Source organism: Pteropus vampyrus, unplaced genomic scaffold, assembly GCF_000151845.1.
Source record: "Pteropus vampyrus isolate Shadow unplaced genomic scaffold, Pvam_2.0 Scaffold141, whole genome shotgun sequence".
NCBI classification, from domain to species: Eukaryota; Metazoa; Chordata; class Mammalia; order Chiroptera; family Pteropodidae; genus Pteropus; species Pteropus vampyrus.
In genome coordinates, this window is record NW_011888922.1 from 4,031,238 (window position 1) to 4,047,565 (window position 16,328).

The 16,328-nt window shown below is 45.5% G+C and overlaps 1 protein-coding gene across 1 annotated transcript in view; it reads left to right on the plus strand.

Annotated features, from left to right (window-relative positions):
* The window catches only part of MAP6 (microtubule associated protein 6), a 70,353-nt gene that overhangs the window by 45,011 nt on the left and 9,014 nt on the right, over nt 1-16,328 (plus strand). Inside the window, exons 2-3 of the mRNA XM_011368402.2 lie at nt 3,298-3,511; nt 6,613-6,809. Of these exons, the coding sequence (XP_011366704.1) occupies nt 3,298-3,511; nt 6,613-6,809 (411 nt within the window). The remainder of the gene's footprint in view (nt 1-3,297; nt 3,512-6,612; nt 6,810-16,328) is intronic.

The window sequence follows — 16,328 nt, forward strand, 5'->3', positions numbered from 1 at the left end:
TATTAAAAGCCCACTCAATGCCAAGCCTTTACATCCTGTGAAGAATGTGAGAAAGATATGGAGCATGGCCTGCATGAAGGAAGGGCCCTGGCGGAGCAGGCAGGGACTGAAGTCCTAGTTCAGATCTGCCTCTAACCTGCAGTCTGACACAGGATAAGTTCAAGGACATCCCTCTGCAGCCACGCAAATGAGATTGGACTCGAAGGTAGAGTTCTGTTTTCTATTAAGTATCTTATCTCTCAAGAGAGACAAAATGAATTCAGGTAAGCATTAAAGAACAACATGAAACTACATAAGGAACCACAAAGTTGAGCAGTAGAGTAAAGGGTTCAGGAACTGAGAGAGGGGAAACTTTGGACTGAGAAATCCAGGAAGGGTTCCTGGAAGAGGAGAGCCCTGAGCTGGGCTTGAAGAACAATTAAAATTGGAGCAGTCTGAGAGGAGAAGGACACCATAATGGAGGAATAGTGCTGCTTTTCTCAGGAACGTTCAGTGGCTCCCCAGACCTACCACACATAGCATTTCAGGGTCTGTATAGCCTGGCCCAGCTTCTACCTAGCCCAGTCATCTCGACATCCCCTCCTGCACCCTGAGCAGTCCACCTGCTCTCTGAATGTACAGATACAGACTGCCGCCTGAATTCCCTTCGTCTCCTGCTGTTTCTTTCAGTGCCTCCTTCCCCACTCCTCTGCTTCGGAATTGAACAGTCTTTTCCCTTTCCCTCTGAACTCTCTCCCGTTTGCTTAGGGTCACACATGGACAAAGCCTAAGCCACTAAACTACAGACACCTCGACTGTGGTGTACCCCTCCCCGTGGGCCACATGTCACACCAATGGCTCATGTTTGGCAAATGTCGGATGAATGAATGAATGAATGATCAAGCCAGAACATGGTTTCACAGAAAGGGAAGTTCATGGCTCCAGGGGTTCATGAACTTGTAGCAAGAGGCCCTGAACATGACCGACCTGAGCATGTGGCCCATACTGCTGTGGGTGGGGTATCTCAAAGCTGGAGGAGCTCAGGTGTCATCTAGCCCAGTCTGTGTCATATGAACCCTCCACAGCATTGCAGATAGCAGGCCAGACCTTGTACAAGCGCCTTCAGTGCAGACCCATGCTGTAGCTATAGCACATTGCCCAAGTGCAGTGGGAAGGATGTAGTCTGTGGAGCCTGACTGACCTGGGTTCAGATTTCAACTCTGCTATTTGCCAGTTTTTTGGCCTTATGCAAGCCACTTTCTGAGTCTTGGTTACTCTTTATTTTGTAAAAGGAATATAATACTACCTCCTTTCAAAGGTGTTGTAAAGATTATAGAAAATATACCAACCACACACACACACACACACACACACACACACCAGCTTATGAAAGGTAACTAAAGAATAGCAGCTAATTTTATTTTTATGACGTGATTAGTTGTTACATATGGCTAGGAAAGTTTAGCGGAGAGTTCAAAGTAACGAAATTTGTATTTAAACCTAACAGTCTGTCATAATTACAATTAACTTAATATGGTACTCATTAACATGGTCTCATATGAAGACAATGTGCCAAAGATGTTCAGGATCAGGGGTAACCACACTTTTGCCCTAAGGACACACCCCATGGAAAACACTCACACTGAGACACTTGCCAGCCCACAGGGGCTGCGGCAGACATCCAGAAAGCTGCAGAGGCTGGCCTGGGAGAGATGGCCCAGAAACAGTGATCAGGGCCAGTGTACACCTATCTCAGTTCTAATTCTGGAATCAGGCAGGGATAGGAGCAGAGAACTCAGGTCTCTGCCATCATATATTTAGGACCCAGGTTGTTACTTGTTTGGCTGCTAGGAGGTTTAGGCCAAGTATTAGGGGCACGTCCAACAGACGGGGCTTCAGTCCTGAGGAGTGGGAAGAAGGGAGGCAGCCTGGAGCCTCAGGCAGGTAATGGTGACCAGAGCCCCACATGTAACCAGGGTCAGCCCTAGGCCTGTATGTAGAGCCAAAATGATTCAGAAGTCAGGTCTTAGTAACTGGTTGAAACTTTGGAAGGTGGAGAAGGGAGGAGGAGAAGCGAGGAAAGGACCAAAAAGTAGCTTTGATGCCAGAGTGGATGGGTGGCATTATCAGAATCAGGAAGGTCTCAACTCTCATCCCAAATTCCTTCTCCCAGTTTTCCAGTCTCAGTGGATAGCACTCCCGCCCACAGCCCAAAGCCCTAGAGTTTCCCCAGTTCTCTCCCTGACCCTGACCTCCCACAGTGCAGCTGTTTTCAAGTCCTGCCCACGTCCCTCTTGAAACAGTGCCCTGTTCTCCGTCCCCAGTGCCACTATCCTGGTTCGGGCCTCCACTTTCCTCCTGGCTTCCTGCCTCACCTCTCCTTTCTGTCCACCATTCGCACTGCTGCAAAATTCTCTTTTCTAAAAGTAATCTAACCATACTCATCCTAAGCTTGAAATCATTTGGTAACTCTTTGTTACAGTCCTAAGCATCTCCTTAGCATAGCTAGCAGGACCTTCATGATCTATCCAGCTTCTTATGCCCTTCCCCATAAGCTTCAACCCAGACACCTGAACTTCCTGCAGGTCCCCCACAGGGGGCCATGCCTCTTATGACCCTCTTCCTGTACTCCCCATTCTGCCTGGACCTGCTCCCCCCTATTCTAGCCAGCTCCCTATCAGCCTCTCTGACTTCACTCCAGAACCAGTCCCCCCACCCACCGCCCTGACTCCTGGGCTGGCATCAGAGCAAGTTCTAGCACCATAAGAAGCAAGCCCTCTGCTACCAAAGGGAGGAATTATCCTTAAGAATTCTGGATCACAAAGGGTCTTCATCATGACAAAGCGGGGAAGGGAACTGACGTTCATCATTTGACTGCAATATACCAGGCACATTGTCTAACACAATGCCTGACACATTCTCATGTAACTTTCCCAGCTCTAACCTCACACACAACAGGCACTCAATTAGATGTGTAGAACCCATGAAAGACTGAATGGACTGAGTTTTTCAGCCTCATTTTAGATATCAGGAAAATGAGGCCCAAAGATTAGAATTGCCTGTCCCTGATCATACAGTGGGATCTGGGAGCCTGAGCTCTTCTCCAAGGTACTACCGCTATTGCCACAGCCCACATTAACTTGGCAGGAGAAAAACTTATGCTTATCCGTGAGGACAGAGTGGAGTTAATTCTTCAGCCACACATCAGTCAGTGCCACAAGCACTAAATGCCAACTTGCTGAGTTTGCAGCCCTGTGTGAGGAGCACTGCTTCCAGGCTTATGATGTTTCCTATCACTGTACTTTCTTTGATTCACAGGAATGAATTCAGAGCATGGACAGACATCAAGCCTGTGAAGCCTATAAAAGCGAAGCCCCAGTACAAGCCTCCAGATGATAAGATGGTTCATGAGACCAGTTACAGTGCCCAGTTCAAAGGGGAAGCCAATAAGCCAACACCAGCTGATAATAAGGTCACTGAGCGCAGAAGAATACGCAGCCTCTATAGCGAACCTTTCAAGGAACTCCCAAAGGTGAGACGGATCTTGTGGGGAACCCATCAGCACAGGCTGGAACTGAGGGGTTCACTGCAGCAGAGCATGGGGGCCTGGTTCCCAAGGGCTCTTGTAAAATCCTTCCTTTTCTTTGTATCACTCTGAGACAGAAGGGCTTTCTTTTTCTTTTTGTTAAATTTATTGAGGTAACATTGGTTAATAACATTATATAAATTTCAGGTATACAGCTTTATAATTTGATATCTGTAAACTCAATTGAATGCTCACCACCAAAAGTCTAGTTTCTGTCCACCATCATATATTTGGCCCCCTTTACCCAGTTCGCCCTCACCTACCCCCTTCCCTTCTGGTAACCACCATTCTGTTTTGTGTATCTGTGAGTTCGTTTTTGTTTTGTTAGTTCATTTGTTACTTTTTGTTTTAAATTCCTCTACGAGTAAAATCGTACAGTTTTTGTCCTTTCGGTCTGACTTAATTTCACTTAACGTAATACCTTCAGGGTCTATCTATGCTGTTGCAAATGGCAATATTTCATCTTTTTTATTTAGTATTCCATTGTGTGTGTATGTGTATGTGTGTATACACATTTTCTTTATCCATTCATCCGTCGATGGACACTTAGGTTGCTTCTACATCTTGGCTATTGTAACTGCAATGAACGTAGGGGTACAGACATCTTTATAAATTGGTGTTCTCCTATTCTTTGGATAAATACCCAGAAATGGAATTGCTGGGCTATATGGTAATTCTAGTCTTAATTTTTTTGAGGAACCTCCATACTGTTTTCCATAGTGGCTGCACTAATCATTCCAACCAACAGTGCACAAGGATTCTCTTTTGTCTACATCCTCTCCAACACTTGTTATTTCTTGTCTTCTTGATAATAGCCATTCTAACAGGTGTGAGGTGATATCTCATTGTGGTTTTGATGACATGATTTTACATACAGAGAACACTAAAGACTGCACCAAAAACTATTAGAAATAATAAATGAATACAGTAAAGTTGAAAGATAAAAAAAATCAATATACAAAAATCTGTTGCATATCTATATACTAACAAAGAAACATCAGGAAGAGAAATGAGGAAAGCAATCCCATTTACAATCACAAAAAAATAATTAAATAAAATACCTAGGACTAGACTTAAAAACAGGAACAGGGCTTCTTAACAGGAACCTTCATTCAATTCAAAGGGAATGTGAAAAAGGAATATTATCCAAAATAAAAACATCTTGAAGACTGGCAGATGTCTAGAGAACCAGCTCTTGATTTTAAGAAGCCCAGAAATAAAGTGGCAGAAAATCTCACCTGGGCTTAAATCCCTTGTCTTAAATTAATTGTGTTTGCCCCTGAAGTGCTGGCCCGGTATTGGAGGCATTTTTGCCTGCTTCCTTCCCACCCTGGCCCCTGCCTCATCCTCAGCCCCAGTCACTGGACACTTCCTCCTCACCCCACCATCCTTTTTTATCCTTTCCCTCAATAAACACCATCCACCAGCAATTCTTGGTCTGTCACAGTATGCCTGTCATATCAGCTGCAAGATGCGCTCTGAGTAATTTATTACTATAATAAACAGTTTGTGAAAGATTTACATTTCTAAGTAACTTACGGTGGATTCAGGGATTTTCCTCTAACGACACTATTTTGCCTTATTTGCATCCCAGAATGCATGAAAGAGAAGAAGAAGAAGAAGAGCAAAAGAGAGAGAGAGAGAGAGAGAGAGAAAAGCATGTTGGAGATTAAGCTGCTAAAACAGGAATCATACACGCCAGAGTTTATTCTTTGAGGTCAGGCCATAGAGAATCGTGCGAATATCAGCTCTCCCATCTGTAATAGCAGAAAAAGTCTGAGAACCTAAATAGCCTTTTCTCTGCTTTGCCCTAAAGTCTTGCACTCAGTGATTTGCTATTTGGCCCAGGACTGGTTGACAGATAAGATAACTAACTGGCCCAGTTTGCCTGGACTCCTCCTCCAGTTGTAGCACTAAAAGTTTCATGTTCCGTGAAAGCCCTCAGTCCCAGGCAAACCAGGATGATTGGTTACCTTACACACAGCTCAGGGGTGACTGAAAACCCCTGGACCTCAATGAGTAAGTGACCTAGGCTGTGAGGCCCAATGTCATCTCTGTCCACCTTCCACAGATGAAGTGGGACCCAGGACATAGGGTTGGCTTTGCACAAAAGAAGATTCAAAAAAAATCTAGAGATGGATGGGGGCGTGGCATATTGAGAGATCATACCCAGTGACCTCAGAGTTCTTGAGAAAGAGAAGGGAAGGCCATCTCCTAGGAATAAGGAGGACAGAGCTTGAGGTGGGAGCTTGGGGAGAATGGAGTGAGCTTGAACAGCTGCTCTGGGGAATATGGTTCAGGGAGCCAGCCTGAGAGGAGGAGCAGATGGCTGGGCTTGGCAGTTCTAAAGGCCTCACCGAGACAAGATTGCCTGTCCAAAGCATCTCCGTGAAAGCTTTTCTCCATATGTACTCACCAGCCTAGAGACAGAAACAGAGGAAAGGCCAACTTAGGAATTGTGGTAATAAACCACCCTGGAATCTCTGTGTCTTACATCAACAAAAGTTTATTTCTTATAATATACACCCATCGTGGGTTGGCTGCAACTCTCCTCCTTGTCACTTCTTCAGTCTGGGACTCAGGGTGAAGGAGCAGCCTCTCTGTGGCAGTGGAAAGAGAGCACTGGGAAGCATAGGCTGATGGAGTCTGCCTGGAGGTGACCTGAGTCACCTCTGCTCACATTTCACTGACTGAAGCAAATCATATGCCTGCCTGACTTGAACAAGGTGAGGAGGTATAATCTTCCCACAGGGAGGGGAAGCTGATAGTGCAAATAGTAACACAGTCCACTCACTGCCTGGGTGGTCCAGGGTGAGAGCTGGCAGGCCAGGGAGCCCATGTGGTCAGCGAGAGTGTTGCCAAATGACTGACCATGGGAGAAGCCGAGTGACCTGACGTCATTGAACACACTTTCTACATTGTGCTCCCTCGGTGTCAAATGTCGCCTTTACCATCATTTAATTAATCATGTCTCCTCTCTAAATTCTCTCTCCCACTCCCTCCCCTTTTGTGTTTCTGTATTGTGGTCTGTCTGTCTCTTCGTGCAGGTGGAGAAACCTAGTATTCAGAGTTCCAAACCAAAAAAGACCTCAGCGAGCCACAAGCCCCCGAGGAAGGTCAAAGACAAACAGACGGTGTCGGGCCGGGCCTCTAAGAAAAAGAGCGCAGAGGGCCCCAGTGCTGCCCGATCCGAGGACAAGGAGCAGAGTAAAGAGATGAACAATAAACTGGCTGAGGCGAAAGAGTAAATTTCACTGCACTTTCCTTTTATTCTTCTCTCCTTATTTTTTTTTTTTTTTAACCAACCAACAAAAAGGCCACAAAATTGATTAGAGGCTTCTCATCTGCTTTGGTCCTGAGTGTTCCAGGAGCTCTTTGGTTTGGTTTCTTTTAACGGAGGAATGCTCCTTCAAAGACCGTATGGCGTGCCTCCTCTGCAAATCTAGACTAGCAGGGCGAGAGCGGCCTGCGTCCATGCCCAGGGTCCCTGGAACCCGAGGAAGTGCGGCTCACTGGCTGGCTGTTCCTTCCCACGGCAGGTGAAACTGTGTGCTGGTGGGGAAGGCAGGCAGGGCTTAGTGCGCAGAGGCAAGCCCAGATGGCTGCAGAAGCCCTCTCCTGGTAGTGCTTAGAAATGTCTATGGGGTGTCCTCTTCCTGTTCCTCCCCAAGGTCAGTGTCAGTAATCAATTTGGAACTTTAGGTAAATGTGTTCTTTTCCAAATTCAAAGAGTTATCATGTGCTAGAGAAGCTCAGCTTGGGCTTCAGTGATTGCTAACATTTGTGGAAATATTTGAAAAACAAACACAAGAAAACCTCGGCCTTAATGTCAATAAATAAGTTGTGTCTGTTAAGTTTAAGTGATTTTTTTTATAGAATCGTCTGTTAGAAATGTGTGGCTGCATTTAGTTTCCTATCAGTGGGCTTTAAATTGTATAGCAAGTGAAATATATGCCATTGATGACTAAAAGTAGGTCAGGGTAAAGATTAGGTATTTTAGGTACATTCTAGACATCATAGGAAGATGACAAAAATGAGAGGATTATTTCCTGTTCTTCCGCAGCAGACTGTCTATCCGGTGCTGCCATTTTGCAGACAGCTGGTTACAGGTGACTGAGGAAGAAGGTTCAAGATAGAGGGATAGTGTGTTTAGAATGTGACTTTCCTGCTTCTGAGAAACACAAGGCGGGAAGCAGACGTAGTGGCAAGTGTGGCAATGTTTACTCTCCCTTCCTGAACTGTTCTTGCTCTGTTCCTCAGAGAGGACAGAGGATGCTGAGCTTCAGGTTATAGAAAATTTCTGCAACTTAGCTAAAGACTACGAGAGTTCCCTGCTAAGTAATTAGCAAGCATTTTTGACCTCGTTAATGAGTAAAAGAAGCTCTCAGTGAATTATGTGTTGCGTTTCTGTGTGGCCAAAGCCCCCAATGGTGTCAAATGCCACCTTAGCTGTGCTAGAGTTGTGTTGTAGGCATTAGTCAGAGAGTTGTGAAGAGACCTCAGTGCTCGTGAGGGACCCCAAAATATCTACCAGAAAAATTACACTTGCAAACCTCGTGATGTGTATGTTGCTCAGTATGCTTTATTTCTCATGTCCTTAAAGTGCTTACTGTTGCCAGCATTCGGGAATTGCTGGACCATTGTGTGACTCCAAGCCTCTGCTCAGGCTTACTTCTCCTTTGTAAGGAAAATGGTGAGTGAAGTTCTCACACTTCCTTACCTTAAAAATCCTTGAGGTCCTTCTGTTTGGAGGAAGCTGAGCCTCCACATGCTCTCTCATATTCTGACCGTTTAAGCAGCAAAGCCTCAGTTCACACCAGTTCGTTTCTCACCGTGATGTTGATTGAGAAGTCTTTTGCAGATTAATTAGGCATGAGCCGTGCGGGCCATATTTCTTCAGAGAGTAGGACTACTAGAAATGATACACTTGGCCAGGCCTGCTGGCATCCTCCTTTCTCTCTGAGGGTATGGAACTGTGAGGAAGGAGAAGTATTGAGGAAGGTAGAAAATGTTAGTGACTTTAGTGTTTATGAATCACAAATTTTGATGCCTATCTGAAAATGACAGAGTTGATCTCTGTACTAATTCCATCTATTTGCTAGCTAATCTTAACATTAACCAGAGAGCTCTAGCAATGTGATCTTAACTTTACCCAGAGAATTTGCCAATGTATGTTCATTTCCTCAAGATTTGGCATTAGTCAGGCATGTCGATGTTAGCCACAATTTAGATTTCTCCATAGAACAGTCATATATTTTTTACAGATGAAGTAAATCAAACTTTACAATGCACAGGGGACTGTTCATTCAATGTGCACTTACTGAATGCCTGTGTCAGAAGTTGTGCTAGACATGGCAGGTAGTAAAAATAAGTCTGTCTCCATGGCAGCACGACCAGAGGATACATGAGACTTGACTCTTGTGTCTGATTCAAGTTTGTGATGCCCAAATGGTTGAGTTCTCCACCCGGAGTCCTGGCAGCCCCCGAGACTAGGTTCCCAACCTTGCAGCACCTGAGGCTTGAGATGACTTGTATAAGGTCTTTTTCAACCCCTCAGTATCCCCATCTTTTCCATACCTGCTTGTAGTTCACTTTGACTCTTGAATGTGTCACTTCACTGGCAAAAAACTTCCTTTGATTTCTACTGTTTACAAATAAAACTCAGCCAGTCTTGTTCTGTACCCCAAACGTGCTGATAGAAACTGATTTCAGTTTCACAAGCAGTATTTCTGTTCTGCCTTTCTGAAGGTGACCAAGCTTCCAATGCCCGTTCTGCCCATTTTTGTACATTTCTCTATGGTTCCTCAACTCCCCTCTCAAGATAGGGAAGACTGAAGCTTTCCCACTGTCTGCTTCGCTTGCCGGCAAAAATAATCCTAAAAATAAAGCTGGGTGTTGGCTTCCACAGCTTTGCATTCCCTGCTAGCACTCCCATTCGGTTCATCATATCTTTGCCTCCCCAAGACAGACAGGAAGTGTCTAACTACAATTTTGTGGCCTGAGTTTTGTTGCATACCACAGATTGTCTATGTAATGTGTAGCGCACACCTCTCTTGGTGCTATTTCATTCCTGCTGTTAGTAAGAAATTGACAAAAATATTCATGTATAGCCAATTGATTGTGACGTGCTTGTGGTCTGTGCCTGCTCAGAAAAAACAAACTAACTAACAAACAAACAGTTTTCCAATTATAAATAAATGCTAAAGACGAATACCACTTTCTTGATCTTATTTCCTTGGTAAGGCCCAGCTGAGGAGGTGAAGGAGCTGCTCCCCACGAGAGGAGCTGTGCCCCGCAGTTTTCCGGGGTTCTCCATAATGCACCTTGACTCTTTTAGATTGCCTCTCAGATTCTAATTGCGAGCAGTCAGAGCTAAGTGTTGGGAAAGGCGAAGATGGACCGGGAGACCCACTGGCCAACAAGGTAGTGTAATGTTTTGATCCCATGTTGCTGGGGACGAGTGACCACCTGCGCCCAGCACGTCCTCGCCACACTAGGAGACTGGGCCCTGACTCTCCATCCCCTTCCTGTAGACCAACAGGACTGTTGGTTCTGGCTTTTTTCTCCTCCCAAGGGATGGTAGAAATGCCTTCACTTAGTCGTTTAATCTGGTCATTATGGAGGTTCTACCCTCTGGGGCTGGCTCACAGTATAGGTTACAGGGGTGTAAGTCTTGTGTGTGCCAAACATGGGGGTGTGGAAACAGCCATAAGGGAGGTCCAAATAAGGTAACGACAGACCAGGTAGCCGGGAGCTCAGATGAAGGACAGGCTTTTTCCTGCCAAGAATGGAGAATCAGAAGGCTTCATGGGGGAGGGAAGCTTGGATAGTGGGTGGGATGCAGGTATGCAGGGCAGGCCTACAGGCAGCAGAACAGATCTGGGTGGCAACCTCAGAGCTCGGGCCAAGTTTGCCCACTTTGATCTTCCTCTGCTAAAGTGGGAGACAAAAGATCCTACATGGGATCCCTCATCCTTTTTCCAACATATGTTGGTTGAATACCTATTATGTGCCAAGCACTGTGTTGGGCACTAGGAAGCCAGGATGACGGAGCTCCCACCTCTGATCACAGCAGTGCAGGAAGGAGGAATTTGTTCTAGCTGGTCCCATGGATCAGGGAGGACCTCGGTGGGTGGGCAGATGATGACCAGGTGGTCAAGGCATGCCGGACAGAGGGAGCTGCATGGTGTGAAGGGGTCCAACGCCAGGTGAGCTCAGGTCCTGAGGTAGCAGTTCATTCAGGGAAGGTCAAGGCAAAGGCTGTAGAGTGTCAGAGCCCATCCTGGAAAGGCCTGGTGCCATGTGAGTGGGCAGCCACTAACTGGGACCTCCATTCCACATACCCAGACCACACCCCACACCTTTGCATGCTCCCTGCCATCATGCTTCTCACTTTCTCTACATGTTGGGCAACACACCCACAGGTCCTCTCTTACTTTAGGCTAGGAACTCTAGGCTGTGACCTTTATTCTATTGCCATCCCTTATTTCTGGGTCTTGGGGAGGAGGCTTGGTAGAAATCAGTCAAGGCTTGTACATGTCAAAAAACCACTGTGTATTTGTTTTCCAGATAAACAGAAAAATTCCACCCACCTGCCTGCTTTTATATGAGGCACACACACACAAAAATACTGTTAAATATATAAAACATACATAAAAATATATTATTCAGCTTTCTTTTGGTCAATTAAGGATTGTTTTGATCAAAACCAGAGATTGAAGAGTAGAAAGAAAGGCAAGAAAGAGAGAGAAATAGAGGCAGAAAGGGAGAAAAACACAAGATGGAGACACTGAGAATAACCTGAGAGAAGGTGACACACACTCAGAATCAGAGTGAGGACAGGAATCAGGCAATGAAGAAGGCAGGAAGGTGGAGAGCCGTTTATCTTTGCTGCCGTTTATCTAGCTTTATCTTTGCTGCCCAGTAGTCAGGGCTCACCCAGAACCTTGCCCTGCACCTCCCACCAAGCTCCCTGATGCTGCCCAAAGCCCAGGAGGTGAATCTATAACTCATGTCTAATATCACTTCCCTAAAACAGCAAACAAATGAAATTAAAACCAGCCCTCTGGTTTTAAAATAGGTCATCATTGCTAAATTGGTTATAAGTGTATTTTAATTCTTCCTTAGTGTTTGTCTGTTCTTAGTGAAATTCTTCTCTCTTTTTTTTCACTCAAATTTAAAAATTTATAACCTGCTTTCTTAGATCTGGGGAGTGTCAAGCTGCATTGCACAAAGGCTAGGAACTCCCTAAGCGTATCATTGTGGTTTCCAGGTCCTTGTACTGCTAAAATGTCTTACATTTTCAGTACCACAGGTGTAAAAAGTTTCTTTCAGGGTGTAATCACTTACGTGTGGACTATCTACAGTTAGGGCAAGGCCCTACCCTAGCCCCACCTGAGGCCAGCAGGGCTGGGGCAGCCGAGGACACTGAGACAGTAAAGGCAGCTATTTCAAAGGACTGGAACCATCCCTCTCTTAGGCCCTACTCATGCAGAACCGGGCACACAGTCCAAACCTCCTTCCTCCCACTGCCACTAATGCGTAGATTCTCATAACCCCTGGACCGTCCTAGAATATCTGTAATACCAGAATTAACATAAATACAGACAGGCATACCTCGTTTTTTTGAGCTTTGCTTTATTGAGCTTCACAGATGTTGCATATTTTACAAATTAAAGGCAAGACCTTCCACCAGCAAAAAGATTACGACTCGCTCTACTGTGGAGGTCTGGAACCAAACCGGCAATATCGCCAAAGTGCGCCTGCCTGTATTTTATTCTTTATCGTGTGAATATTAATTAACACCGGCAGTGCACAAAGAGAGTCACAAGGTTCATGGGTAGAAATCGGTGCAGGCTGTGCAACCCTGTGTCATTCACTAACCTTCTTGAGCCTTGGCGTCCTCTTCTGAATATGAGAACTCTAATTCCCCCCTCAGACGAGAGGAGCGAGGATGAAATGACATGATGGCTGTAGGGAACCCATAGTGGATACTAAATACAGGTCATTTCAGGCCCCTCCCCTTCCCTTTATAGTACTTGAAAGGTCTGTGTTCACTGTCTTCCTGATAAATAGTTAACTATGAGTAATCTCTGACAATACATGAAGTTGACTGAGGCAAACACCAATTAGGAAGATCATTTTAAAGAATTCCAGCTATCGAATTACCTTGAATCCACAGACCTAAACGATAATGTTCTAACAATTTATATTTATCGATTGCTCACAAAGCATTTTTTTCTGTGCCATTCCATTGACTCCTCCTAATGCTGTGAAGCAGGTGTTTGTCCAGGCAATAGGAAAGGGAAGGAAGTTCAGAAAGGAAAGATACCTGCCAGTGTGGTGGGCTCAGAGAGACAAAGGTAGCATGGAGCCCAGGTCTTCTGCTCCACAGCCTGTGCTGTTTCTCCCTTCCCTGAGGGAGGCTGAGGCTGACACGCAGTGAATCAGGTTGGACGCAACTAAACTACCATGCCATGCTATACAGTGCCAGTCTGGTCAGGCCAAACAGGCCTTCTAGAAGGCTTACCTAGATCCTCTTTAAATCTTGGGACCCAGATACAAACCAGCAGAAATAGAATTTGATGAGGAATTCATACACGACTGGCTCAAACATCTTTACTGAGCTGACCACTTCTCTCAGTCAAATATACAGGTTTTCTTCCTTGGGTACTAAATTGACTGGGTGACTAAAATGCATGGTTATTGAATACAGAATGATCCAACGAATTTTTCATTCATAAGAAATACTTGGTACTAGAGATACCAAGATGAAGTTACTATTACCTGAGGCATTGGATCAGAGACCACCATTTTGTGCATTTAATTTCAAACAGTGGAACTAAGCTTAACTCTTTGTCCCTTGTCCTCACATAAGTGGCCCTCAATCACTTGTGATTTTAGCATTGGATTTTAACTATCAACCCAGACATCTTATCTGGGGCCAAGAGAGCTTCAGATGCTGAGAGAAATAAATTCCTGCCATTGCTACTGCTTTAAACTGCCAGAGAGATCTTTAGAACATGCAAATCTGACCATGTCACACCTGCTTTCAACCATCCGTGGGCTTCTCAGAGCCTACAGAAGCTTCTTGTCCCCTCAGTGCACCATGCTGCTTCTCACCTCCATGCCTTTACCCACGCCACCCTACCTGCTCAGATTGCCCTTCTGCTTCTCCACCTGGCTAACTCATCCTTCAAGACTCTGCTCAGGGGACATCTCCAGGAAGCCTTTCCCGCACCTCCCAGGCTGGGTAAGATGCTCCCTGTGTGTCTTCATCATGGAACTTACCACATGTACTGTGTCATCTACTCATGTGTGTGTCCTCCCCACTGGACTGTTCTCCACCAGGGCAAGGACCAGATCATTCTGTTCATCATTGTAGCCCTAGTTTCTGGCCCAATGCCTACTGCAGAGAATGTCTTCTAAAGTGTTTGTTGAATGAGTAACGAGTGAGTGAATGAATGATGACATTCACCACCTGCCTCCATATTCACCATAGTGACTCCACAAGGCTTCATTCTGCCTAATAACTGGCTCAGCTCACATGAAAGGGGTGGTTTTGAGACAGGTCACGGCCAACAGCAGAGCAGAGAGCGGTCAACGGCTGGTTTTATAATAGTCAGCTTACCTCTGTACTTTATGTAGCCACTTTTTCTAAACAGTCTTGACTTCAAAAAACCATAGACTCTTGGTTAGAGGGTAATCTTAGGAGACTGGCTGAGGTCCTAACTCCATGATGGCAAAGAGGCAGGTCTTAGGAAGCAGGGCTGGGAGTTAGAGCCATCAGGCCTGGTTCTAAATCCAGGCTCCACTGTTTACTAGCTGTGTGACCTTGGCTGACTGTCTTAATTGCTTTGAGTCTCGAAGAGGTAACAATAATACAAGTATCCATCACCATCTAAATTTATTTGGGTCTCAAATTCAGAAAGTAGGAGTTTGGTCAGCAAAGGATATGGTGTTATCTGAACCTGTTTGGTTTCAGAGTCTGGGAGAGCAGGTGGTAGGAGTTCTGATGGCAGAGGATACCTGTTTCTGATTTACAGGAGTTTTGATGGCCCATTGAGGATGCATGCGAAAGTCCTCTGGAGAATGTAAAGTGGGATGCCCTTATCAATAGTTCACTTAAGGGTAGTTTTGCTGACCACCACTTCCCAGTTACTTACCATCCTTGGGTCCAAAAATGTGAAAGCTGGAACTACATGTGTTTAACGCACTCGCTCTGCCACACAACAGTCTTGACAGAAAAACCACCTAGTGTGGCTCTTGCTGTCCTGGCCCCAGCCCAGCCCTTGCCCTGGCCTCTCCTTTCTGAGCACAGCCTATAAATCACCTGGTACAGATTCCATTTTTGCAATTACGTGTTCATTTTCATCGATCCCCTCTGGACACATGAAGCCAATTTTGATTAATTACTCAAGATCCCATCCTTTGCTGTAGGTGGGTTGGGGAGAAAGGACAGAAATTGATTTGCAGGTTCCCAGGAGTACAGAGCTAGACAAGAACTAAGTCATTAGGTCTGCTTGCCTTAGTTCCAGTATTTTACATTTTAAAAAGGGTCATTAGCAGAATTAGCAGATTCTGGCAGCCTACTGAGATAGTCAACTATGCCCTTGACTTTGCGTTCTTGGTGTTAAAACAACCAAGGATGCTTTTTAAAATATTTATTATACAAGTGGGAATTTATTTAGTTCTTAGCAGGTTATCTCTAGAAAATGTATTTAACAGTAAAAAGGACAACAGCAGCAACAGCAACAGCAACAGCAATGACACAGGGCAGAAAACATAAACCGTCTAGCCACTTAGTGCAGCCTTTTCCAAGTACTTCAGGAGAACATGTCAGCCTGCAGGGAACCTGGGCTGGCGGGGGGAGGAAATCTGAACTAGGAATCTGACTCAGGTCCCTAGTCCCACTTTCGTAAAAGGCAGGTTGGCACAGCCTAGCGGGGAGAGAATTAACCTTTATTTGGCCTTTACACACTTGTTCTCATTTAATCCTTACTATAGGGCTAGAGAGTCTACATAAGTATCATCCACATTTATAGATAAATCAAGACTTGGCGATCAAATAACAAGATCACACAACTCATAAGTGGTGAGCCAGGATTTGAACCCAAGTGACTAAAACCCATTCTTTGTCCAGTACTTGGGACCATCCCTGGGATCCCTATTGTAAAGACGTACGTCCTCCAGAAATAGCAGTCTCTGCATCCTGTCCCTTCCTTCCTCCAAAACCTTCAGTGACTCTAAGTACTCTTGTTGTCTACGGAAAATGAGTCAGATGAAGGTCACAGATGCTGAGTTGAAGCCATGCAGTTACCATCCCCTACGTACTCCCTATTCCCACCCCTACCCCTGCCCAGAATTAAGCCTTGTGGTGGCAGCATTTTTCCTAGCTGTGGTCCTAGCTGCTCTTCCTCTATTGATGAGCCACATCTGGTGGATTCTCTATGTGGCCCCAGGCTGGCAGACTGATTGGCAGCCACGCAGGTAGGGCTTACAGGTGTGGGTATAGACGGGCACTATCAGACCAGGATGCTTCTGCTTTCTGGGCCTATCTTCTGCACCAGAGTCTGCTGAACACCAGGAGGTAAACCTAGGGCAAAGGAAGGTTCCTTTCACAGTAGATTCAGGAAGGACCAAGGTGAAAGGAGATGGTTGTTGGAGGCCTGGCCCCCAGAAGGGCTACTCTCTCAGGAGATGTGGTTGGGACCTCGGAGCTGGGGACCTGCTGAGGTCAATGGCTCTAGCCTTTTGCACCAGG